General features: G+C 38.9%; 5 protein-coding genes across 6 annotated transcripts; 2 read left to right on the top strand and 3 right to left on the bottom strand.

Moving 5' to 3' along the window:
* Nucleotides 1-1,324: 1,324 nt before the first annotated feature.
* On the bottom strand, nucleotides 1,325-7,352 carry LOC310939174 (uncharacterized protein). The gene is made up of 11 exons (XM_083903852.1): nucleotides 7,235-7,352; nucleotides 7,041-7,146; nucleotides 6,814-6,935; nucleotides 6,270-6,340; nucleotides 5,862-5,987; nucleotides 4,964-5,059; nucleotides 4,739-4,870; nucleotides 4,518-4,646; nucleotides 4,373-4,410; nucleotides 3,638-3,678; nucleotides 1,325-3,162 (listed from the first exon to the last, which is right to left on the bottom strand). Exons 1-11 carry the CDS (start codon nucleotides 7,263-7,265, stop codon nucleotides 1,658-1,660), a joined length of 2,397 nt encoding a protein of 798 aa, XP_083759978.1. The 5' UTR covers nucleotides 7,266-7,352; the 3' UTR covers nucleotides 1,325-1,657.
* Nucleotides 7,353-8,340: 988 nt separating this feature from the next.
* LOC310944381 (uncharacterized protein) lies at nucleotides 8,341-9,572 on the bottom strand (the record flags this gene model as incomplete). The annotated part of the gene is made up of 2 exons (XM_083910150.1): nucleotides 8,341-8,699; nucleotides 9,428-9,572. The coding sequence occupies 2 exons, from the start codon at nucleotides 9,570-9,572 to the stop codon at nucleotides 8,566-8,568; spliced, it is 279 nt and encodes a 92-aa protein (XP_083766276.1). The 3' UTR covers nucleotides 8,341-8,565.
* A 198-nt stretch (nucleotides 9,573-9,770) lies between these two features.
* On the top strand, nucleotides 9,771-12,043 carry LOC310944380 (putative E3 ubiquitin-protein ligase RNF144A-A). The gene is made up of 4 exons (XM_083910149.1): nucleotides 9,771-9,899; nucleotides 9,985-10,085; nucleotides 11,180-11,353; nucleotides 11,430-12,043. Exons 1-4 carry the CDS (start codon nucleotides 9,821-9,823, stop codon nucleotides 11,880-11,882), a joined length of 807 nt encoding a protein of 268 aa, XP_083766275.1. The 5' UTR covers nucleotides 9,771-9,820; the 3' UTR covers nucleotides 11,883-12,043.
* Nucleotides 12,044-12,878: 835 nt separating this feature from the next.
* Nucleotides 12,879-17,226, bottom strand: LOC310944748 (ubiquitin carboxyl-terminal hydrolase 12-like). The gene is made up of 12 exons (XM_083910557.1): nucleotides 17,130-17,226; nucleotides 16,233-16,367; nucleotides 16,055-16,151; nucleotides 15,717-15,832; nucleotides 15,516-15,586; nucleotides 14,853-14,978; nucleotides 14,674-14,769; nucleotides 14,450-14,578; nucleotides 14,236-14,364; nucleotides 14,079-14,119; nucleotides 13,905-13,939; nucleotides 12,879-13,641 (listed from the first exon to the last, which is right to left on the bottom strand). The coding sequence occupies exons 2-12, from the start codon at nucleotides 16,303-16,305 to the stop codon at nucleotides 12,950-12,952; spliced, it is 1,605 nt and encodes a 534-aa protein (XP_083766683.1). The 5' UTR covers nucleotides 16,306-16,367; nucleotides 17,130-17,226; the 3' UTR covers nucleotides 12,879-12,949.
* A 79-nt stretch (nucleotides 17,227-17,305) lies between these two features.
* LOC310944749 (E3 ubiquitin-protein ligase RNF19B-like) lies at nucleotides 17,306-20,520 on the top strand. 2 transcript variants are annotated; one of them, XM_083910558.1, is made up of 5 exons: nucleotides 17,306-17,438; nucleotides 18,460-18,565; nucleotides 18,712-18,806; nucleotides 19,121-19,291; nucleotides 19,403-20,520. In XM_083910558.1, the coding sequence occupies exons 2-5, from the start codon at nucleotides 18,460-18,462 to the stop codon at nucleotides 19,856-19,858; spliced, it is 828 nt and encodes a 275-aa protein (XP_083766684.1). In that variant the 5' UTR covers nucleotides 17,306-17,438; the 3' UTR covers nucleotides 19,859-20,520. The 2 variants fall into 2 exon arrangements, with proteins under 2 accessions (XP_083766684.1, XP_083766685.1); XM_083910559.1 differs by having other exon boundaries at nucleotides 17,376-17,438; nucleotides 18,047-18,565.
* The last annotated feature ends 4,828 nt before the right edge of the window (nucleotides 20,521-25,348 follow it).

Below are 25,348 nucleotides of genomic sequence, written 5' to 3'. Positions count from 1 at the left end.
ACTGGACCTTTAAAACATTCAGTAACACTTCAGATTAGAGAACACATATCCACCATTAACTAGGTGCTTCCAAACATGCATCTAAGTAGCATACTAGCCCTTTATTAGTACATATTAAGCACGTATTAACACCTTATGAAGGAAAAATCTTAATTTATGTCGTTATAGAGGTAGAATAAGGTTCTGTAGAATAAGTTGTTAGTACGTGCTTAATGATTACTATTAATGCTGTTACTGGATGTTTTAAAGGTCCAGGGTGTGAGACTGCAGATCATAAAAAGTATCTTAAATATATGTCCTATAACACACTTGACCTTTGGTATATGACCGACACAGTATTAATTAAGTGCAATTTCATACCATAAACAAAAGTGTAAAAAAGTAAAGGTTGTCCCACAATGCTTAAAGAATAATATAGACAAATCTTTTGGCAACAGGTGAATTTACAGGAATTCATTTTATGTATGTTTATATAATTATTGTACCTTTTAAGATAAGATAAGATAAGATAAGATAAGAAGTCCTTTATTCGTCCCGCAGTGGGGAAATTTACAGTGTTACAGCAGCAAGACAGTAAGGATAAGGATAATAAATAATAAACATGCATTACCAAAAAGAAATAGAATCTATAAAGTACAATATATAAAGATATTAACACTGACTATAAAAATAGGTTTAAAAATAGAATGTAGAATGTACATTACAACCGGTCTGCAGAATATACACAGTATGCACATGGTATTTATAGTGTAAGGAAACAAGGCTGAGCTATTAAATAAGGATATTAAATAAGGATATGGATATTGCACTGATGAGAAAACTACAGTATAAAAAAATTTACAGTATGAAAAATGACAATATATTGCACTTAAAAAAAATTTACATTATGAAAAAATATATACAGTATATTACACCAATGAAAATTAACAGTATATTGCACATGGAGAGTGGAGTGTGTGTGTGTGTGTGTGTGGGGGGGGGGGGTCTACTTAGAGCAGTACTTGTTGTACAGTCTAACAGCTGCAGGGAGGAACGACCTGCGATAAGCGATTTTAGTTGTAGAACAGAAATACAGTTCACACACTTTGCGTGACGTGTCGGAGTACGTGATGAGAAAGTTGTTATTTTTTAAATGTAGAAATAAATAAACATTGCAGAAATATAAAGACACAAATATAAAGAAACAGCTTTCAATGATCCTCCACATATTTTTATTCTTTAATAATTAAATTAAAGTCCCCGATGGTTTATAGTAAACGACAACACAATCAATTGGTTTCAAAGAAAATAAAACATTTGTGTTACCACTGTGATTTGTAAGCAACATGGAGACCAACCGATGTAGTATGGAGCAGTTACATACAAAGGAACACATTCAAAGTTAAAGTATCCAAGTATTTTATCTTAAACTACACCTTAGCTTATATAACGTGTTAAGGCCTAAGCAATAAAACAGACAGATATATTGTTTTAACTGGGTCAATCAAACCATAGAGAGAGAGAGGAGAGAGTGACAAAGATATTATCAGTAAGTATACATTAACCAAAAGGGTCAAAGGTCCAGAATCATTATTTATGCATCAAACTGGATTATTGCTATGTACACTAAACACAACAAGTACAATCAGAATCCCAGCAGTGATAAATAACATTTGCATCAGTCTTGCTCTGTTTCTTCAGTTTTTCCTACTCTTACTGTTCTTACTGTCTTTCCTGTACTTTTTTCAATACCTTCAGGAGTTTTCATAAATTCCTCCTCAATTATTGTAATTGTAAGTTCTTTACATCCAGATTTTCCTTTTGGCTTTGACTCCCCCTGTGCTGTCTTTTCCTCTGCACTGACAGATTCATGTTCTGTGTGGAAAACACTGATTTGCTGGTTTGCTTTGTTCTGTTTAAAATCCTCCGATTCTCTCTCGTTCTCATCTTCCAGACTTGCACTGAAGCCATGTTTGGTCGTAGATGTTTCTTCTCTTTGTGCAGGTTCATCGTCTCTTCTATTGTGTTCCTTACCTCGGTTACTAGCCCTCCTCTCACGTCTGTCAGACAACCTGACCTCTTCTGATCTTTTCTGACCTCCTCCTGCACTATACTGAAGACTTTGACAGTAGAGATCATACTTTGTCAAGAGAGCTTTACTCTCACCTCCAGTCGCTCCTTCCTGGTCGCCTTCATCATCTAGTTCCCTCTTTTCCAGAACTCGCCTTTTGTCCTCACTAACAGTAAGATAGTAGAGATCATATCTGAAGTGTTGTCTTTTCCCGAGTGTTTGGTGATGTGCTACAGTCTGTCTATCTCTGTCATCTTTAATCTCTATTTCCCCTTTCTCCATGTCCACCTGTTTGTCATGATTTTGCACATCTTCCTGATCTTTATTAAGGCTCTTTCTAACACCGTCTAATCCTTCAGCGGCCTGATTCTGTGTGTCCCTGACAAGGTTTTCTAAAGAGAACTCTACCTTTGTTTCCTCCCCATCACCTTGACTCGATTCAACCCTGGGCATCTTCAGATTCAACACTCCCCTCTGCACTTCTATCATCTCATCTTCTTTGCAAACACGCTCAAGCCTGTCACTGATGTCCAGTTTTTCATCATCTGTTTGTGCGCTGATAAAGTCCTGATCCTCTCCTACCTGCTCGTCTGCTTCTGTCTGTCTGTCTCCTTCATCATCATCCTTCAATATGTTCACCTCATTTTGCTTTAAAGCTTCTAGATCCTCTCCTCTGCTCTGCTCTACCTGCTCATCAGCTCCTGTGTGTCCTCCATCCTCCCCATCCTTCAGTGCGTTCCCCTCGTTTTGCTTTTGTTTTTCAGTGTGAGCAACGAGAACAGACCCTTTGCTGTCTTTAAGCTGATTGTTTGTGAGGAACAGTTCTCTCTGTGCTGCCTGACCTCTTTCCTGATCATCTTCTACTATGTCCTTCTTATCTTGCTTTGGTTTTTCAGCGTGAGCAGCTAGAGGATCATCGCAGCGACTGCTTACATCATTCCAACCCTGGCTTTCCTGCCTGGATCCATGATCCTGATCGTCTACTCTCGTCTTAGGCTGATCTATGTCCATGCAGATGTCATCACCCACTTCTGTTCTCTTCTCACCCTCTTCTCCATCGCCTGGTGAACTGTTATCGATGATTCTATGAGTGCACGTTTCTGCAACACGGGCTGAAAGATAGGATTCAAATTAATCAAGCAGATCACAACAACCGCTAAATGATTTTGATGCTATTAGTCCCATAAGTTGTGAATAGTAATATTATAGTGATGGGCACGTTAACGGCGCTAACAGAGTCAATGTTAACGCACTTTAACACATGACGCGTTTCCACGATGACTGACCGAAAAAAGACGCCATGTTTACATGACTCCCGAATGAGTCTCTAAAGTAACGCTAAACTTTAAAAACAGAGGTACACATACGCAGTACACAGCTACACTGGTTATTTGTTCGACTGTAGGCGCGCTAACGGTGTTAAAGGAGCTAACACAGCTAACACAGCTAACTGGTAAACCATGTCTGAACTCCGGTGCCGTTGCAAGTAAACAATGTCACACGTCTTTTACCGGTCGGACGGCATGGAAACGCACTTTGGGTTAATGTGCCCAGCCCTAAATAATAATGAAAATACACATCGCTCACTTTTGGTTTTCTTGTAAAAAAGGAGATAAACACTGGAGGATCTAGAGGGAGAAATGTGAAAAGAAACAAAGGTCATTTCTGCGTGATATACAGTTTGTCTTTAACAAAATGTGCAGTGGTCAAAAATGCTTAAAGGTTAAGTGTGTAAGAATTATTGACATCTATTGGTGAGACTGCAGATTGCACCTCTCCCTTGTAAAGAATGTAATTTTGTTCTTTGTTCATGTAGTAAGCTCCCATTTAAAAACATAAAACACTATGATGTAGAAACAGTTCAAAGTTTGTTTGGCTCGTTTTTTTTATTTTATGAATGCAAAAAGGTCAATTTTTGTGACTTCCACACAATTATTGCAACTAAAAAATGTGATATAAATTGAATCAATCCTTTGACTCAGCAACACATAAGAAGACATATTTGTTAAAGCCTGAATATGTGACCTATAAACACACACCCCCAGGATGTCCATATAAGGAGTTCCAAAATATGCACCTGCGGCACATGAGCACTAAATGTTTAAGACAACACAGATGGTAAAAGTGCTATACACAGACATGACAAATAAAAACAGTAGTAAAACAAAAAAAAAAAAAAAAAGCCAAAGAGAAAAAAAATGCGTTTTAAGAGAGGACTTGAAAAACAGGAAGTGAGGGAGAGGTCAGACAGAGACTAATGAAAAGACATAATTAAGAAATAAGCAGATGTATGTTTGGATAAAAGGAATTATTAAAACTTACTTCGCAATGATATTACCCTGGAATAGCGGGCAGTGAATCTGTGTAATGAAAAAAGAGGTATACTATGATGAATACTCTTTTTTTTTACAGTCATTTTTTTTGAAGAAATAACATTGATGTGTACAGTGTGTGTATACATCCTCACCAATGTGACTCTGGCATCATTGAAGTTATACCATATCTCATCATCCGGTGATTTGACTGTTGCCGTGTAATGTCCACTTCTAAGATCACCAAAGTGCTCCACAAGTGCATACAGCTTATATGTCTGATTCTGAATGGAATGGAATGGAAATGGCAAGAATCAGAGTCAGGAATAAGAAACAATGTGCGCTGAGGTAGTAACACATAAAGCACAGTACGTACCTTTGGGAGCTGCAGGATGGAGGGAATATCCACAGCACGGTTGTTTTTGACATACCTCATGTAAGAGTAATCAAAATCAAACCTCTTCAGCAGCAGCGCCAAAACCTCTGGATGATGCTTCATGACATATTTCTGAGTGAAACACAGACAAAAGCCACCACGATGATAATAAAGGAGTCCCTTTCATTTACAAACAATCAGAATCACGTTTTCCATTTCACTCACAGTGGTGGCATCAGATTTGGCATCACACCGGTCACAGTACATCTGGTTTTCTCCGTCGAAATTGGAGGTTTGGAAATATTGTTTAAGCCCGTCCATCTAAAAAAAACAAAAAGTAGTGCGGTGGTAATGCAATTTTACAACTTCAAGGGTGCACATGTGGCCGTGTGAGGTCTAAGGGTTAAAGGACTCATATTATCCCCTATTTCTCCAAGTTAACCTAGTCCCCTGGTGTCCTAATGATCATGTCTGTAACATGCTTTGGTCAAAATACCTTAAGGATGAAGCACCACAGCAGTTCAATTACCTGCCAAAACATCCCTGTTCAGAACGCTCGGTTTTGAGTGCCTGTCTCTTGCAAATGAGACACAGGAAACTACATCACCGGCATGTAACAGCAGTTAGCATTTGGAAAAGCCATCATTTGCCGACTCTAGCCAGCACATTGCCGTCATATATAACATGTATCCACTGGGCACGAAAATCCTCTGAGGCTTGAAGTTTGTGTAGAACTCTTTGCTGTACCGTGCAGCCAAGAATAGAACACTTTGCCGACTGCCACTCTTCCAGATACTATTGCCCTCACCTGCACTCTCGTGTTTTTTAGGGACAAATCGAAGCTCCGCTAGACAACAATTCAGGGAATGTGTCATTGTGGCATAGCAATGAACGTGGAAGTCAACATCACGTTTTATCTCCTGGACTGAGACTGAGGCAGACCACAAAAACACGAGCGAGTCATCTTTTTTCACACTTTGCCTACTCATAAGGCCTCCAAATATAAGTATTAAAATGATTAAAAAGTTGATTTCGCATAATATGTTTAACCTTTAAAGGTTTGAGAAACAACGGTCTTGTTTAAACAAGAGAAATCTGCTGTGAAGTTCTGTTAGGTCCTCACCACACTATAGTCTTCACTGTACGAATCCAGCAATTCTAGAGGAAGATGCCAGAAATATCCATCTGCATCGCTGCACGCGCCACATTCGGAACACATGGTCTTGTGTGTGCACTCTCCATGGAAAATCTGGAAACACAAACACTTACTTACTTTTACATACTTTACATTTCAACAATGCTGCCTTTCATTTACATCTGCACATTGGTTCACCGGGTTCCCATAGAGATGTTGGAAACACAGACGTATTTTTGGGCCATTATTAGCAACACCAGTGGATAACAGCGCTCTACGTGGTATTTTGTGCTCACAAACAGCGTAACAACATGGAAATCAAGAAAACTGGATTAGCAGCACTGCATTACAGTGCATGGGTCCCCAAAGTCCCTTAAAAACACCTCTGGACTTTACCTGTGATGCATCAGGATTGGTCAGAGATAAAATCTTCTCAAAGTACTCGGCAGCATCGCGCTGTTCATACACTGAACGCAGGGAAGAAGAAATGCAGAGTCAGTTTGATATTTAACATTCATTTGATATTCAAAATAATTAAAAAAAAAAAAAAAAATGCACTTAAACCCGTAACTTTCTGACGTAACTGGCAACCCGTGGTTGCTCGGCAGCTGAGACTCTACTGAGTGTAATGATTGGTAGAAGGCGGTAGGTGGCGCCACATGCCAAAACATGATTTCAAAACATAAACATGATTTGCAGTCTGCAAAATATTTTTTGGAATGCAAATATTTTGTCTGTACTGTTGTTGTTGGTGAGTTCAGTTTGTTATATGAACATTATTCATAAGTCTCTGTGACATATTAGGAGGATTTTATGGCCAGTTGCTTTAGATTTATTACATAATGCACCTTTAAGTCTAGCAAAAAAAAATCATAAAAAAATATATTATTCAAAAAGAACACAGGAAGCAGATGTTAATAACAGGAATAAAAGTCTGTACCATTTTTGATGCCCAGCTTCTTTGTGATGTTATAGGTGTATGCTTCCCCTTGCTGTAAGTCATCAAACAGGTCTTTGAGTTGCGGGTCAATCCACTCAGTGTGAGGTTTTTCACGCGTGTGCCTGAACAAAATTCACACATAAGCTCCATCACTGACATAAACATGCATTGTGCTTTCATTTCATTTCAAATATATTGCATTATGAGTTTGTGACTCTGTCACAAACCTTTCCACGCCTTCCCTGAAGTCTCTGGTCATGAACAACACCTGCAGCACACTGTTCAAATAACACGTTGATCCTTGGTTTAACAAACCATGAAGCTGTGCGTGAGCTGTGCAAGAAGAGATTCTCAATAAACGCTTGTAAAGTTACACAATGTGCGACACATTAGAGGCTCAGAAGTTTGTGTGGTATCTTACCTGGAGGTTGACTACAGTCCATGTCGTCCATTCTGATCCTTTGTCAGACTCTGTCACACCCTTTAAGGTCAAGTCAAACAGATTATTGGAAAACAAGTTGAGCTGACTCTCACTCACAAACACACACGCACGCACACACACACAATTTACCACATACTTTCACTTTCACTTCTTGGGTGTGACACTGACAGAAATAGAGCCTGTCTTGGAATTTTACTGCTTACTGGAACAAGGAAATGCAATCTTAATCCCTGTTCCAAAAGATTGTAAAAACATCCTTTAACGGTAGCTTTGTAATTTTTTTTTTTTTTTTTTTTTCATGTATTGTTGTCCATGTCTCCATGTTTGGTTTATTTTGATTCACACATGCTCAAGGAATTTTATAAATATGGGGTATAAATCAATATTCCCCTCATGGACATCCATACACAAACACACGCACACATAACACACTCATATTTTTTTTTTTTGCTTTGTTATTGTCTTTATGGTAGGCATTTTATGTTATATATAATTTGTTACTATATGCTTCTTGTCACTTTTGTATAGGACATTGATGTTTTTTTTTCTTATGTTGATTTTGTGTTTTCTTGTAAAATCATTTATTTGGGTGGAGGCTTTGGATAAGCCCGCAGGGTTTTCGGGTATTTTTCTATCTATCTATCTATCTATCTATCTATCTATCTATCTATCTATCTATCTATCTATCTATCTATCTATCTATCTATCTATCTATCTATCTTTATGCACTGCTGTTTCCAAAGCTTTCCTTTCCAGGACTCCAACATTGAATCCCAATTCAAATCTTAGCCCTAAACTGAACCAGTTCATCAGTAAAGAGTTTCTGCCTCATTAGGACCTGGTTTTTGGTCCTGATAAGACCAGTGTTTATGCCTGAAAATGTCCTAAAAGAGTTTTTAAATACAAGTACACGCACAGATGATCCGTTTATTTGCCGGTGTTTGATTTATTCATGTCACTGATTATTCGACATGCATGTTTTTTTTGGTTTTTTTTTAACAAAAACATTTCAATCTTTATTGCGACATTGATATACTATATATCTACTATTTGACAGAAAGAAGCGTTTTGACTGTATATGACACTCTGATTGATGTGCAGTTAACCAAACATGAGGCATTAGAGAGAACATTATTTTAATTTGAACAACAACATCTGGATTTGTACAACATATTTAAAGGCGACATGGGAAGAAGGAAAAAAGTCACATTAGCCGGCCAGCAGAAAACGTCCCATTAAGGTTAAATATTCGTGAACAGTAGAGGAAGCAACGGTGCTGGAGTCGGGGAGAGGGATGGTGTTGGTGTCGGTCAGGCAGTCAGTCCTCCAGGAACCTTCAGTACCATACAGATAACGGACGTGTGCTGGATCCCATAAGAAGATAGAAGACTGTCATCATCCTCCAGGTGCTTGTCTGCAAAGAGCAGACGCATGTTCTCCTCTCCTGCAAACACACGACAAACCCAAAGAAATTAATCACTGACAATAGCCTTCTAACGCGATAAGCAAACACAATGTACCATTAGAACACTGGAGAGATGGTTGCTGGAAATGGGCCTCTATACACCTTTGTACATATTTCATTAAAAACCAGACTTTTGCAGCTAGAATAGTCGTTTGCCACATTAATAATGTATAGAGTGCATTTCCGATTCATTTAATGTTATATTTATTGAAAAAAAAACTGTGCTTTTCTAAGGACATTTCTAAGGTAGTGTACTTCCCCGCCAAAAGGGGTTAATGGCACATTCCAGTGGGGTTAAGAATTTCCAACTAATTGGTTGCACAATCAACACCGAGCTGAAGTTGATCTGAAGGTTTTTTTTATTTAAGTTACTTTTATTAAAAGTCATTCTCTCCTACAATTAAAGCTTATAGTCGAGTTAGGATATTCGTTTTTCGACTTATTGAGCAGCATACAGAGGAAAAGGAGGTCGATATTGTTATTATCTGGAGTCGATCTATGACTGTATTTACTTATTACCGCCACATAACTTTTAGTAAATAATCAATGTTTGTTTCCTCATCACTACACGTACTAACATACAAGGCTAAATCCTGTACCAAACAACATTCTATCTTCATTTGTGCATTTTTTTAAATGTCCCAGCTCTATTTCTCTAATCCAGTGTGTGTGTGTGTGTGTGTGTGTGTGTGTGTGGTTTTTTTTACCTGCTGACGGAGGGAGTCTCTGCGCAATCTTCTCTTTGAGCTGCAGGACCGTCATTTTCTGCATCTGCTCCTCGGTGTTGCACAGGTCAATGACCACCTTCCTGCCTCGTACCCCATCAATCGTCACTTGATAGATTTTCCCCATAGTGCGCTTGTTTTCTTTGTGCCACTCGCTCTTTCTGTGCTCCTGTCGCCGTGTGCCTGGTGTGACTGGTGCGTAATGACACCGGAGGGGCGTTGTTTGGATTGAAGTAGTTGGTGCGAAAGCGAAAGTTAAAAGACAAATTCATTTCGGATGAGTCAACAGTGAAAACAGTCGGACACAGCAGGCAGTAGTTCCAGTCCTCACGACAGTTCAGACAGGGAAGAAGAAATCAGAGGATCTGACACAAAATGACAGACGAGAAAAGATATGACCCCAAAGACACGACTCTGAAATTCGTCGACAGGCCTGATGCTCTGGATCCATACCGTAAGAACAACCTTTTAAAAAAAAAATCTTATTTATTTGACCGTAGTTCAATGTCCACTCTTGTTGTTGTTGTTGTTGTTTTCAGCCCCAGAAGATGGAGAAGTGTGTCTCAGAGCAGAGATGTCCTGTGGACACGCAGTCACCCCAGAGTCATTGACAGCCTGGTGTCGCAGCCTGCTGGATAAGGTACCTCACCTCACAATGTAGTAAAAACATGCAAAAGTCCTTTTATTTTGTTTGTTTGCTCCTAGAGCCGAAACAATGAATCGATATTATTCGTCAACTATTTTGAAGCATTTTTTCTTGATTTCAGATTGTTTTAGCTACTTAAATGTGCTAGGTACAATGGAAACAATAGTGGACCCAGTACAGAACCCTGTGGAACACCATGCCTTACAAGACAAGTCTCAGAATAAAACATTATTATGTAAGACAATTATTTATTTCCGACAGGTAACACTGATCAACTTTTTCTTTCTTTCTTTTTTTTTTTACATTTTCAGACATATTATGGACCAAACGATTCATCGAGAAAATTATTATCGATTACTGAAATAATTGTTAGTTACAGCTCTATTTGCGTCATAATCTAAAGGAAAGGTTAGAAAATTATTATAGACAAGTAAATATAAAAAGTGAGTGGCATCACTACTGGCTATATCATAAAAACAAAAAATAAAAAGCTAGTTTGCTGATTTTAAAAGAGATCTGACCAAAACTGTATACAAGCGGCACCAACTTATTAAATTTTTTAGTTAACATAATTAATATAATAAATAGTAATAATACATGTATTTGTATAGGACTTTGCATTAAAGTGCTTTACATTACAAAATAAAAACACACGTGCTAAGTACAATGAAAACAATAGTGGACCCAGTACAGAACCCTGTGGAACACCATACCTTACAAGACAAGTCTCAGAATAAAAACAGTATTATGTAAGACACAATGATTTCTTTCCGACAGACAAGACTTTAGCCATTGAAGCACCTGACCTGGGATGCCAAAAAATCTTAAGCTGCTCTAAAAGTATAGAGTGGTCCACTGTATCAAAAACGGCACTAAGATCTAACAGATGTTGAATCTGAATCAAGGGCCAATTGAAGTCTCTAGAGAGTGCTGGACAAGGATGGCAGATTGCAATGGCTTACATGAATTATTTAAAGATTTAAAATTTTAGTAATTTGTGAAGGGTGAACATTTCGGTGGCGGATTCAAAGTAATAAACTCTTGCACATAGCAATGGAGATGATCCGACTCATCATGTTTACTTTCAGAGCCAGTACAAATTCAGGTGCCCGGCGTTGAAGGATGACACCGTGCAGATGTGCAACGCTCTGTGGACTTACCAGGAGGTTCGCAGACTGGCAGTGCTCACCGCTGAAGAGATGCAGTACTTTGAGGAGAACATGGCTCATCTGGCTGCCAGAGAATACTGTGAATTCAAAACAGTGAGTAAACATCCACATTACTTGCAATTAAGCCCTCAAAACACAAAAGCAAAAAAAAACTATTCCTTTCCAACAGTGTCCTGGGTGTAAAACCTACATTGAGAGAGAGGACCTGACAAACCTGTGTGTGGAGTGCACGATCTGCGCTGCAGACGAGAAGCCGTACCAGTTCTGCTGGCAGTGTCTGAAGCCGTGGAAAGGTCGAGCTCCGCGCTCTGAGTGCTGCGACAACGACAGCTGCATCAACCACGACCTCGAGATTCTCACGAAGTGCAAGGACACCGCCCTTCCTCAGGTGCAGGGGGTGGACAAGTGTCCCTCCATCCGGGCCTGTCCCACCTGTGGCCAGCGCGTGGAGCACGACAAGACGGGCTGCAAGAACATCATCTGCCCCCGCTGTCAGGTGGAGTTCTGCTTCGTGTGCCTGAAGCTCACAGAGGAGTGTCTGAAGACGAGCTCCTACTTCATCCCATGCTCTGACGGCGTAGCTCCCAGACAAACTTCGATACCTGTGTGGCACAGAAACTGAAGAGACCACATACCAATACCATTGTTAGATTCTAGTAGAATGAAGCAAAAAAAAAAGCTGGTCTTAATCATTGTTTAAATAAAATGTCTTGCTTTTTTGTTTGTTGTTGGTGTTTAATGTCAGTTGGCATCCTTAAGGTTGTTTAATCACTTGATTTTATAGTTGCTGTTGAAGGTTTTTCAAGTAAACCGATCTGTGGTTATTCAATACTTGCAGTATGACTTAATAAAGGCTTAATATACATAAATACAGACTGTTTATTTGGTGTCTGGCCCATAAAGGTTCATGTACAGCAGGTGATTGATAAAGTTAAAAATAAACTAAAGTGTGAAGTGAAAAAACCTGCTAATCAAAAGTCCAGAAGGACAGTGACGGAACAACATGAAAAAATAACCGTCAATACAATTGGTTTGATATTAAACGAGAGAAAAGATGTCAGGAAGTGTAAATCTATACAAAAGCTTGTTAGTTTCCCACAGTTTGGATAACGGCCATCTTATTAAGTGGGAATTACCCATCGTCCCCAGAAAACTTGAATCAAAATCTGTCTTTTACTTTTGAGTTGAGCTGCTCAGAAACAAACATGACCCAGAACATAAACTAGTCAGAAAATAGTAAATACAACATTGTATATGTATATGTACAGTATATGAGCTTTTCTCAGTCTATTCACTCAAGACAATTTCTGATCCAACCTGAGCTGTTGTTGACATCACAGAAGTCATAACTGGAAACCACCTGACGTTCCAGCATCGGGGTGTGGCACAACAAAATTTTTGTGTCCATGCCTTCCTAAGTCACATGACTTCTTGTAAATGAAGAGGAGACTAAAAGCAAAAGTAAAGGACCGAGGCTGTCATGTGTATATACCACAGGGAAAGTTTGTTCCCATCCTGAACGACTGGAAAAACAAGGGAAATTCCCAAGGTCAAAACATGAATAGGAGAACAAAAATTTCAGCTTTAATCTCTTGTAATTTTCTTGTGTCTGATGCATTTGACAGGAGAGAAAAGCAAATCTCTCACAAACAATCAACTGAATTTACATCACATTATCTCCCCCCCATTTCACCACCTCCACGGCTTCTGTTTGACCAGTTCCTCCCTCTTTTGATGCGTCTTTCTCCTACTTACAGTCGTGGCCTGCTGCGCTTTCTCGCTGTTCTTGTGCTTTGTGCGAAAGCGACAGTCGCTGGGTTTGTACGCACTGTCACTACGAAGCAAAAGCTTTGTAGGGTAAGGACCTGGAGAGGGAGAGCAGCTGCTGTTTGTCCCTGCTATGAACCCACTTTCCGCAGACTCAGCTCTTGGGCTTCTCTCAGTCGCACATTTAGTTTTTGTTTCAGTTGTTCCAGCACTGTAGTCTTTCTCTGTCCAGTCCCAGGCGATATCATGCAGCTTTAGTATATTCTTTGGGGAAATCTGGCTCCATTCAAAGTGTGTTGTGACTCCTTCTGATTTTGTCTTAAGATGCTGATGTCCTCTGTCTTTTTGCGTCCTTTGATTTATCCAGTTTGGCTCCAAAATATCCGCACCCTCTTCAGAGTCGGATTGAAGCAACGAGTCCTTGAGCGCTGCCAGTTCCCCAGAGGAGTTACCGTTGCTCGTCTTCAACACGTCACCAAGCAGGTCCCCGTCACATCTGACACTTTCATCCAGCTCACAATGACGCCTCTGTGCCGCAACATGTCTTCCTTCTGACTCCACGTCTAATCGTGAACACCGAGCTTCACGCTCAGTAGTTTCAGAAGTTGTGGTCTCTTTGGAGAGAAAGACAAGATAATATTCTTGAATAACACAAACAGCAAAGATCAAAGATTTTCTAGATTTTGTTGAGCCGAGTGTAAAAATATAAACAAACACCAGTTTCATTCAATGATGTTAGCACAGCTGAAAACAGTTTTGCTGGTTAGCTGTTAGATGGGATAAATGCTGTAAAAACACCAATGCTCCCTCATTCAGGTCTAGCAGTATACACACACAAACACAATAAATAGGAAGTAAATGTGCTGCATTGGCTTACCTTTCCTATACATGAGGAGGTATGCTGTTTGGGACCTAGTTATAGAGGAATAAAAGTGTGACAACAAAATGGTCCTAATTCAGTTGAAAAGACATAGACAACTTACAAATTCTTTTTGTAACCCAGTGTTATTTTAGTCATTTCTGGTTAAAAATGAAGAACTATTGTATTTACCTTGCAGAGGTGTTCCCAGGGCTGAATAACGGCTTGCTGACCTGTAAAAGTGAAAAAACTCAGTTTGCAAATGCTGAATTTCTCAACTTTTTGTTTTTGTATTTGCATGTTCATTGGACTGAATATGTAAAACATATATATATATAAACATTGTTACCTTCTCAACAACATTGTCATTGAAGCAGTACCACTCTCCATTTTCAAAGGATTTGATTTCTGCAGTGTAGTGACCTCCGGTGAGGTCACCAAAGTGGTTCACAACAGCGTAGAGGTCATATTTACTATTCTGAAAGAAGATCAAATGAAGACACTCTATTTATTAAAGAAAATTAACTTAAAAAATAACAAAAACATATTTACATAGCAAATACCTCCATGTACAAAGTCTCTGGCATGTAAACTTTACAGTGGAGCTTGATGTAGCGACTGCACTCGTCGTTTAAGGTGAATCTCTTGAGCAGGAGGGTCAGAATCTCTGGATTATGTCTCATCTCACACTCCTGAATCACACAGTGACAACAAAAGTGTACATTAACAGCAGCAAATAGTGGTAAAGTCTCATCGTATTCTGACAGAGAACAAAGCAATGACTCACAATGACTGCGTCTTGCTTTTCTCTGCACTGCATGCAGTACATCTTGTTTTCCCCATAGACCTTTTCTTTCTTGAAGAAAGCCTTCAGGCCTCTCTCCTGTAAACATTTTCATTTTTTAATCATGCAGCATTCAACTCCTCTCTTTTTACATTTGAAAAACACACAAAGAGGCATAATACCACGCTGTAGGATCGGCCACGTAAGTCCTCCATCGGCAGTGGCAGAATCCAAAAACGGCTCCTGGAATCGTTTCTCTTCTTACATGCGACACACGTGGTTTTATGGATGAGCTCACCTTTGAATATCTGCACACAAAGACACAGCAGGAGACCATTGAGGCCCCGTCCAGACCTGGTATTAACATCCGTCTACAGTTATCAGATCATATGTGGATATAGTAGGACTGGATGCATCCCGTGAAGAGAAGAGCTCAAAGTTCAGAGTGTGTTCATGCAGCTTAGGGATGTGGACACGCGTCCTCAAAGCACCTCTGAAAGATTATTTAAATCAGATCTGAGGACACATTCAGGACGGATGGACAGCTTTTAGACATGTGCGATCTGCATGTGGTCGCATTACTCGGGATGAATGTTAATACCAGGTCTGAGTGGGGTGTTTGTGCAGCAGAAAACACTTTTCCTTAACTTGTAAAAGATCTGCACACAAAAGATATGAAGAACTTATAAACACATTAACAAAAAGTAATTTTAAGCCAAAAATTATGTAATTTCCCATTGTAAATTGAATGTAATGAACCAACTGCGACACCTCAATTTTCCTAAAAGAAAGTGCTGATTCATGGTGACTATTCCCCATAAAGAAACACATGAACATGTCCTGACCTTGGACGCCTCCGCACTGGACAGACAGAGGATCTTCTCGTAGTATTCAGCAGCATCTCGTTGCTCGTAGACTGCGTGTGAAAGGAGGTGGATTAAAAAAAAATAAATTTCATCAATAACACATGATATTCTGCTTCTCTGAATCTTACCCAGGCTCAAGAGTCAGCAGTGGGACTTTAACACTCAAGAACCTAAACTTACCGTCTGTGATCCCCAGCTTTTTTGTTATGCTGTGTGTTTTAGCCGATGTTTGCTCCAGGTCAGCGAACATATTTCCCAGGAGAGTGTCAAAGGCTGTTGGCTCTTCATTGCAGCATCTGTAGCACATGGAAGAAAAGACACTTGAATTTCAAGAAACTGAGGATGTTTATTAACCTATAATTTACTATCATTTCAGCCTTATTGCATATTTAAATATCTTTTATAGTGTGTATTTAGTATGATTATGTGTAGGCCACTGCAGTTCCCCGACACACTTGGGAAAGGGAGGCATGAACAGAGAATCTGCAGTAATCATCATAAAAAAATCTTATACAAACTGTTTTATGGAGCTCCTGAAGTCTTCGGTCATAAAAAGCACCTGAAGCACGCTGTTCAAATAGCAGGTAAGACCTGGACTCTTCAGGCCATGGTAATCTAAAGATAAAAAAAAACAATCAATATTATAAAACCGAGCAATATCCATGTTTAAAATGTTGAATCTTATATGTGACTTACCAGAGATGGCAAAGTGGTCAAGTTTCTCTCGAAACAGTTCTACGCGGCCACGATTCATGCTGGTGTTCTTCATATCAGACTGCTGATAGTTTTTAGCTTACGGAGTACATTTGTCTCCAGATGTATTGATTTAGCCTGTGGAAGGACACAAGAGCTAAAGTATGAGGTTCATTATCATTATATGAATGTTTATTCCAGATTCATAACATGTGCTTGTTAAATTAAAAGGAATTTAATGTTCAAGAGGGCTAAACATGGTTTGTGAGGCCACTGTGAATTTGACCTTTGGCTACCTAAACGCTTAATTTGTGAGTCTCTGTGAATAATTGTTTCTAAAAGGTATAGTAATGGTAAGATAATAGTTATTTAATGAATCGCAGCCGCCCCACGTTGAGGAGGACTATACTGTAATGGAAAACCAACCAAACACGAGTTGAGCCGTGAGAACGTAGTGGAAAAGCAACATAAAGCACCAGTCCTATCCATTGTTTACATCCGAGGTCTACCAACATGGCGGTTCACAGAAACCCACTCACGTCCGGGGCTCTATTGACATTTAAAACCACGTGTGACTGGTTTATTCACCGTTCACTTAGGAGCAAAATTAATCTTCAATTATTTGAAATTTCCCACGGTATCTACTCTTTTAGAAAAACGTTAATCACGGTACAGCTCTTGATTTACACACACGTAGGGCTGTGGACCGTGAAGGCATCAGTTGCGTTGGTGTTCCAGGAATTAGCCCAGCCCCCTTTCGAATAAGTTACACACAGGATAAAACAATGACAACGGCACGGTAAAGTAGCATGTTCTAAATATAACTACCGTGTCACCACAATACGCCACTTGTTTGTTGTGTGTGATAAAACGGGAGGGTAAAAACATTACTATACTCACCGAGCAGCTAATATCATGTTCCCTCTTGCTAACTTTCACTTTCTCAGCCAGCAGCAGCAGTCAGAGCTTAAAAGAAGGACGGAAGGACGGACTGACAGACTGACAGACAGACTGAGAGGACAAACACAAGACACAGCGCTACACAACATCTCACAATATCTCACAATGTCTACACATTTTACAACAACCCTCCGACTGTTTCACTCGTGGGCGAAACTAACTGACATGTAGTTAGGGAGTACGACGCTTCCTGTTGAGAATAAAGGGGACGTCCATTTAAAACAAAACAAAACAACACAACACTCTAAGGTAAGTTCATATTTTTATTAATATTATAATATTATTAAAGCTGTCAGGGGTATTTCAAGGGAATTAAGGGTCCCCTGGCTGGGCCAAAGGGACAGGGGAGTGGGGTTGGTATGTAACTTTAAAGTTAAAATAATTGTTTTAATGATAGAATAACTTCAGAAAGCACAAATAGCAACATGAGGCTGCTGTTTCAAAGTTAAATACACTAGAGTACCTTTAAATAAAAGAACATACAAATTTAAACATTACAATATCTAATTTCACATCAGTGTATTCATTTGCAAATACTTGTATATTACAATACAAAGCTGTGACAAGTCAGTTGTCTCTAAAATGTTTTTGTTTTGTTTTTAGTACACATTGAGATCATGGATAATAATGCTGAGACAATATATTTTAAATTCAATAATGAATGTTCAATATTAACTTTCGCCTGGAACTCAGACAATATGATGACATTTTGGAGGCTCTGCTTGAATACATTTATTGATTTAGTAATCTATAAATAAATGTACCACATCACACACTAGTGTAGTGATTGGTTTGGACTGTACAGTGACATTTTATGAACATGAAAGTAACTTAGACTCTTTGCCTGATTTCCACAGTGTTAATCACAGTGTGGGAACTCCCTGAGTGTCTGCAAAGTGAGTCAGCTTTAATGAGAAGTTCACGTCACATCACAAGTTATAAAACCACCAATCATCTTTTGTATGTTGATCTAGACTCAAAAATCATGTTTTTCAGTTGCAACTTATCCTTGTTTGTACATTCGTGAGTATACAGAACATTGCCAAGGAGACTGCAGTAAAGTGTAATCATAATTATATAGGTTGTGATAAAGGCTCAGTGTGTGACCTGCATGTGACTACAGTACTAAACGATGAACCTGAGGTGTTTATTTCCTGGAAAAAATTCCTCCAAATCATGATCACCCAAGGGTTGGTCCCACATAGAATTTAGTCAAAGAGTAATACAATTCATTATATAATAACAATATTCCTATTAAAACACATTGCAGATGTTTTCAAGATTCAGTTATAAGAGTTTAAGAAGGAAGAAGAAGTATGACTACAGAGATAAAACCCTGATGTTTGTCGACAGGCCTGACGACCTGGATCCAGTGTGTAAGATAACATCTCTTTGCTCTTTCACACACAGAATTGTGGAGTTGTTGTAAAGAATACAAACATATATTGACACACATTATTCAGGATTATCAAACTCTTAAATCGAACTATTATTAATTTGAAATTGTTGTCGTACATTGCAGCTTCAGACGATGGTTCTCTTAAAGCACTGATGTCATGCGGCCACGCTGTCACCCCGGAAACTCTAACAGGGTGGTGTCGCAAAATGTTAGACGAGGTATCTACGCCTTTTAACTCTTTTGTTGTTGTTGTTTTTGCCTTTTGATTTGGGCACTTGGAAGGAGCCAATAGGTGTGACTGACACAGTACAGCCACACAGCAACAACACTGTCTATCCATGAAAACATGATACTAAAAGTTCTATGATCTAAAAGTGAATGAATGTTCTACTAAAGACTTTTTAATTATAAGTGTATTTAAATATTCTCATAATAATCCATTAATTTGATTATTTTCCCAACTAATCAAGTGCTTGTTTGGTCCATAATGTTGTCATAAGCTTGTCTGTTTTTTTGTCTTTGCTTTTTAAAGGGGGATTACAACTTCAGATGTCCTGCTCTGGTAAATGGTACTAAAAAATGCAATAAACCCTGGTCATACCAGGAAGTGCGCAGGCTGGCTGATTTGTCTCCTGAAGAAATGCAGTACTTTGAAGAGACCATAGCCCACCTCTCTGTTACATCCTACTGTGAGAATCAGCCAGTAAGTTATTATTGATTGTAGATTATTAACTCATTACTTTAGGTAATATATTTAATGTAATTTATTACCTGAAAGTGACCAATTCTAAATTGTTCTCTTTTTCCATATCAGTGCCCACAGTGCAAGACACGCGTGGAGAGAACAGATCCATCCAACCTGTGCGTGAGATGCACCATCTGTGAAGCTGATGGTGCCACGTGCTCCATCTTCTGCTGGCAGTGTCTACAGCTGTGGAAGGGTACTGCTCCACAACGTTACCGCTGCGGCAACTCCGGCTGTGTCAACAAGGACCTGCAGATTCTGAAGACATGCCGCACAATCAGTCTGCCTGAGGTGAGCGGCGCCACCAACTGCCCTTCAGTGAGAGCCTGTCCCACATGTGGCTTAAAGGTGGAGCACAACCAGCATTTCTGCAAAAATGTTGTCTGCCCTCGCTGCCATGTGGAATTCTGCTTTGTCTGCGTGAAACTCAAGCGTAAATGCTCTAAAACCAGTTCGCCGTATGAAATGTGTGTCACTGGTGTGGCTCCCAGACAGACCTCCATCCCAATATGGCAGAAAAGATGAAATTGCATGAAGTAGTAATGTCGGGGATTTTAATTTTGCGTTACTTTAGGTGCCATTTACAAATGCCTAAATATATTTACAAAGCACTACATAGCACTACACGGCACTACACAGCACTACACTGAGAAACACACAGTCATGTGAAGCTCAATCAGCACTGTCAACTCCTTTGACAAGGGTTTGAATACAAGACATATATTTATATTTCAAGATTACATACTGCAGCTTTATTTTTATTTTTTTTTATGTCACTACAATGGTGATTCAGTCCACACACCATTGATGATACTACTTTACTACTACAGTATTTACTGTATGTATATGCAGTATTATGAACTGGGTAACAGGAATAAACTGCTCTGTTCACTGTGACCTCCTTTTTGCATACTCATACTGTACATACCATAGAAAACAATCCAGTTTGCATATGACTTTTTTAATAAAATACCACAATAATTTGACTTTTATGACCTGTAGCAATAAAACTTCTCCCTTTTCTCCAAAATAACTGAAATTAAAGTGTGTATATTTAAAGATATTAATATATTAAAAGGATCCTGTTATAAAAGTATATAAATGTAAAATGGGTGGACTTTAAATCATGATGTGTGTGCAGCCATAACAGAATCGAACACTATTCTTTTCCATATTTGTGCAATATAAAAACCTCACTGCCTTTTAACAAACGAAAAACACTAGTATCAAGTCATTAATAAAAATATGTAATTAAACATGGATTGTGTCTGTGATTTAATTAGTGTGGGAATGTTGAAGGGAGAAAAAACAACAACTTACAGTTACTTTATTCAAGTCTCTCCATAGTGGATGTTTCTAAGGGTTACTGTGATCCTCTGGGACAGTGTGGATTAGGGTGGCCCTGAGGTGCAAAACACAAACGCAAATCACAAAACACAAATGATGATATTGTTGCGTGAAGATGATAAAAAAATAAGAGGGAATACTGTAACTTACTCATTCTTCAGAGGCTAAAACCTCTACGTCCCTCCAGATATGGATCAGTCTGACACTCCCCCTTATGGAGGTGAAGAAAATGACACCCAAGTCCACTAGAAGAGGGAAAAATAATGCAACCATCATTGCTGGAAAGGTTGGAGGACAGGAAATGATTGTTGTTTTTTCAGAAAAGCCAGTGTGTAAGAATTAGTGACATCTAATGGTGAGAATGCAGAGTGCAACAAACAGAGGACTCCACCACTCACTCCTGCTCCTCGACATTCTGTGTGGTGATGGTGAAATGTGAAGATGATGCAGCGTCATCACTCGTGGACAGAGAACAGATGCACAATAGTTTATAAAAGGTATAAAATAAAATCAGAAAGACAGACTCAGTGGCGTCACTAGGCCTATTTTAGGGGGTCTGAAGCCCCCCTAAAATATTCTTAAGCCCCCCTAAATAATTTGGAGTTTTTATGAATTTTTTTTTTACAAAAGAGTGCCGACAAATTCTATATAAAATCGCCATAATCTGAGTTTAAATAAACAATAATATAACCTGTCATTATTCACTTAAATATGATCATAAATCTCATTTTAGTTAGTAGTTACATATGTGCCCAAAATGTAACCTGTGCGACTTCAAAATATTTGGGAGCAAACAATGACTTTGTTGTGAGTCAATGACTAAAGTCATGGCATTAGCCTCTATGTTGATCAGTAGTTAATTCAACTCATTGTGTTTCAGGCAGAAGGAGATGCTGAGGGAGAAATAGATCAACAGGCAAGGTCAAGTTAGAGAGAGCAAGAGCATCCAGAGATGGATCAAGAGGCAGAGAAGAGAGAGAGAGAAGAAGAAGAAGAAGAGCGAACAGGCAAAGAAAGTATCAACGATAAAGCTGTTTGTGAAATTTGTTTGAATGCTATGTTCGCTCACATCTGTGTGTCTCTTGGGGGCTAAGCCTCCCCTGTCCTTAAAACCTAGTGACGCCTCTGGACAGACTTACTGTCACATCTAGACACGTCTCGTTCGTGTAGGTGATGTTGGCTCAACCACACCTGAAGAATTATTATTATTATTTATTTATTTATTTTTAAAGGGGAAGTAAGTAGTTTATAGTGCCATCTAGAGGAGAGGCTGAAATTTACAACAAAGACCTGCTGCTCTGCTCACCCCCTCCCTTCCCTGAGCGCTACGGTATCCGCAGCTGGTCAAATGTCGTCCTCGTTGTCTTTCTCCGTGTCAGCAGATGAGGTTCGTGAGGTGAGGGAGAGGGCGAGCTACCGCGGCCGTAGCAGACGAAGCGGAGAGAGAGGAGGCGGGACTTCCGCTACAAGTAAAGAGACGCTTGTTTTGTTCTCTCGCGTTTGTCCTTACAGGCTCCGGTAGAAACATGGCGTCTTGCTGCTAACTGTGGCTATGCAACCGCGGTCATGTTATTTTACATGACTTTTTGAAACACTACGAAAATGAAACAAAAACTATTATACAGCGACTAGACAATGCAGGAGCACATAATATGTATAAAAAAGTGGATTTTGGGTTATATAAACCCATAAATACTACACATTGTACCTTTAAAGGGACGATAGAGGATGACATCATTGTTCATACCCAACTAATATTCATGCAGAAATATAATCCTCCATTATTTGTTCCAGCAGAATTTTCATGATATGATATGATATGATATTTCCTGTTTCGCACAATCTACTTCCTGTGTGCTAGTCATTTTTTAGCAGAAATGTTCAGGACGGGCCCCTTGGATTCACATATCAAATTTTGAGTCAATCGGTCAGTATACGGACGATTCCAGGGCACTTCCTGTTTAATGGCGAAATGGCGTAATTCAAAATGGCCGACGTTGCATCTGGGTCAAGTTCGCATTTGCATTCACATTCAACTTGCAAAACGCCAAGATGGACACCAAATCCAAGATGGCTGACTTCCTGCTGAGTCAAGGTCATGGTCCCAAGAGGAGTTTTTGTTCGTCTTGGGCTGAATGATGTTCCCATCAAATTTTGTGAAATTTGGCGCAACTTAATTTCGGCCACTCCATAGGATTTGACCTGAGGAAAACCATTTTGCATTGGTTTATCGCAATTCCATTACTTTAACCTAATTTTTCGCCAGTTCTGATTTGCGTCCGTTTTCACATTTGTGTGCTCGGGCCCTAACTATTTGAAATTTCCCACGATATCTACTCTTATAGAAAACGTTAATCACGGTACAGCCCTTCTTTTACATACATGTCGGGCTATGGACCCTGAAGGCATCATTTGCGTTGGAATCCTCCCGGCCCCTTGTCGAACAAGTTACAAAGAGGATAAAACAATGATAACTGCACTGTAAAGTAGTAAATGCTCAATATAACTTGGACATAACTACCATGTCACCACAGCGCACCGCTTGTTTGTTGTGTGATAAAATGGGCAGCTAATATATCATGTTGTATATCATGCTTCCTCCTGCTAACTTTCACTTTCCCAGGCAGCAGCATAGTCAGGTCTTAAAAGAAGGACGGACACCACGAACAGACAGACGGACACACCGCTGCACAACTTACACAACTTGACGCTCTAAGGTAAGTTCATATTTTTATTAATATTATAACATTATTAAAACTGCCAGGGGTGTTTCAAGGGAATTTAGGGTCCCCCGGGCCAAAATAACAACACGAGGCTACTGTTTCAAAGTTAAATACGTTTGAGTATCTTCAAATAAAAGGACATACAAATTGAAACATATAACATATTAGAATAATTGCACGTTAGTGTATTCATTTATATGTTTATTTCCTGGAAAAATTCCTCCATAATTCTCAACATAGAATTTAGTCAAAGAGTAATACAATTCATTATATACTAACAACATTCATATATTATATAATTTGTAAACCAGGATAATTTTTAATGTATATTTAAAAAATATTACGTAACCACATTGCAGATGTTCTCAAAATTGAAGAAGAATGTGAAAGAGGAAAAGAAGAAGAAGCACAAGCCCAAAGATAAAACCCTGATGAAGGACGACATAAATCCGGTGTGTTAGATTTACACAGCACAGAAAGAAAATGTTTGTTTTTTTTAATCCACATTGAGCTCATGGACAATAATGCAGAGTCAAAAATATTTGAAATTCAATAATAAATGTTCAATACTAACTTTAATGTTGTGGAAGTATCTGATTCATAAGATGTCGCGTGTGAAAGAGGAGAAGAAGATGCTCAACCCCGAAGATAAAACCCTGAGGAAGGACAACCTGAATCTGGTGTGTTCATTTGTATATTTTATAAACACAACACAGTTGTGACAACTCAGTTGTCTCTAAAAAAATATGTTTTTTAACCCACATTGAGATCATGGATAATAATGCAGAGAATGAAAATATTTTAAATTCAATAATAAATGTTATGGAACTCGGACGATTTGATGACTGTTGGAGGCTGTGCTTGAATTTATTTATTTATTTATTTACATATAGATTTATTTATTAATGAATGAGATGAAGATGAGGCACAACCCCGTAGATAAACCCCTGGCATTTGTCGGCAGGAAGGACGACCCGGATCCGGTGTGTTCTAGACAAAAATATTTTATATTAAATTTTGAATGTTCAATATTAACTTTAATGTTGTGGAACTCTATCTGATTTACAAGGTGTCGAGTGTGAAAGAGGAGAAGAAAATGTACGACCCCAGAGATAAAACCATGACGTTTGTCGACAGGTCTGACGACCTGGATCCAGTGTGTAAGATAACGTCTATTTGCTCTCTCCCACACAAGGAGAATTGTGGAGTCGTTATTGGAAAAATCAAATATTCACACACATTACTAAGGATTATCAAAATCTCTTAAATTGATTATTAATTTGAAATTGTTGTCGTACACTGCAGCTTCAGATGACGGTTCTCTTAAAGCACTGATGTCATGCGGCCACGCTGTCACCCCGGAAACTCTAACAGGGTGGTGTCGCAATATGTTGGACGAGGTATCTACACCTTTGAACTCTTTTGTTTAGCCACACTGCAACAACACTGTCAATTTATTTATTTGTTTGACTCCATGAAAACACAGGCTCAGTACATAATATAGTCCAGATGTTTAAAGTTACAGTATCACTATAACAATGTAAAATACTCCCATTATAGGTAAAGCCCTGAATTTAATAAAATGCATGAATGTTCCTGAATCTTCTAGACTAAATACTTATACCGATTATTACTTATACTGATTATAAGTACTTTTGAATATTCACACAATTGTTTCATTATTTTCCCAATTAATCAAGTGCTTGTTTGGTCTTTTTTTGTCTTTGCTTTTTAAAGGGGGATTACAACTTCAGATGTCCTGCTCTGGTAAATGGTACTAAAAAATGCAATAAACTGTGGACATACCAGGAACTTCGCAGGCTGGCTGATTTGTCTCCTGAAGAAATGCAGTACTTTGAAGAGACCATAGCCCGCCTCGCTGTTACATCCTACTGTGAGACTCAGCCAGTAAGTGTTTTAATTATTATTATTGACAGTAGATAAA

Source organism: Microchirus variegatus, assembly GCF_963457635.1.
Source record: "Microchirus variegatus genome assembly, chromosome: 2".
Classification (NCBI taxonomy): domain Eukaryota; kingdom Metazoa; phylum Chordata; class Actinopteri; order Pleuronectiformes; family Soleidae; genus Microchirus; species Microchirus variegatus.
Note: the sequence above shows the minus strand (reverse complement) of the source record. Positions and strands in the feature narration are given on the sequence as shown.

Bases quoted from the DNA above. Each gene is read 5' to 3' on its own strand.
- LOC310944749 (XM_083910558.1), top strand. From the start codon at position 18,460: ATGTTTTCAAGATTCAGTTATAAGAGTTTAAGAAGGAAGAAGAAGTAT. The intron at 18,566-18,711 runs GTAAGATAACAT...CGTACATTGCAG, and splicing joins TGACGACCTGGATCCAGTGT to CTTCAGACGATGGTTCTCTT. The intron at 19,292-19,402 runs GTAAGTTATTAT...TTTCCATATCAG, and splicing joins CCTACTGTGAGAATCAGCCA to TGCCCACAGTGCAAGACACG.
- LOC310944380 (XM_083910149.1), top strand. From the start codon at position 9,821: ATGACAGACGAGAAAAGATATGACCCCAAAGACACGACTCTGAAATTC. The intron at 10,086-11,179 runs GTACCTCACCTC...GTTTACTTTCAG, and splicing joins GTCGCAGCCTGCTGGATAAG to AGCCAGTACAAATTCAGGTG. The intron at 11,354-11,429 runs GTGAGTAAACAT...CCTTTCCAACAG, and splicing joins AATACTGTGAATTCAAAACA to TGTCCTGGGTGTAAAACCTA.
- LOC310939174 (XM_083903852.1), bottom strand. From the start codon at position 7,265: ATGGACGACATGGACTGTAGTCAACCTCCAG. The intron at 5,060-5,861 runs GTGAGGACCTAA...TGTTTTTTTTAG, and splicing joins ACAGTGAAGACTATAGTGTG to ATGGACGGGCTTAAACAATA. The intron at 4,411-4,517 runs GTGAGGATGTAT...TTCATTACACAG, and splicing joins ATGATGCCAGAGTCACATTG to ATTCACTGCCCGCTATTCCA.
- LOC310944748 (XM_083910557.1), bottom strand. From the start codon at position 16,305: ATGAAGAACACCAGCATGAATCGTGGCCGCGTAGAACTGTTTCGAGAG. The intron at 15,833-16,054 runs GTTTGTATAAGA...CATGTGCTACAG, and splicing joins TTCAGGAGCTCCATAAAACA to ATGCTGCAATGAAGAGCCAA. The intron at 14,365-14,449 runs GTATTTGCTATG...ATCTTCTTTCAG, and splicing joins CAGAGACTTTGTACATGGAG to AATAGTAAATATGACCTCTA.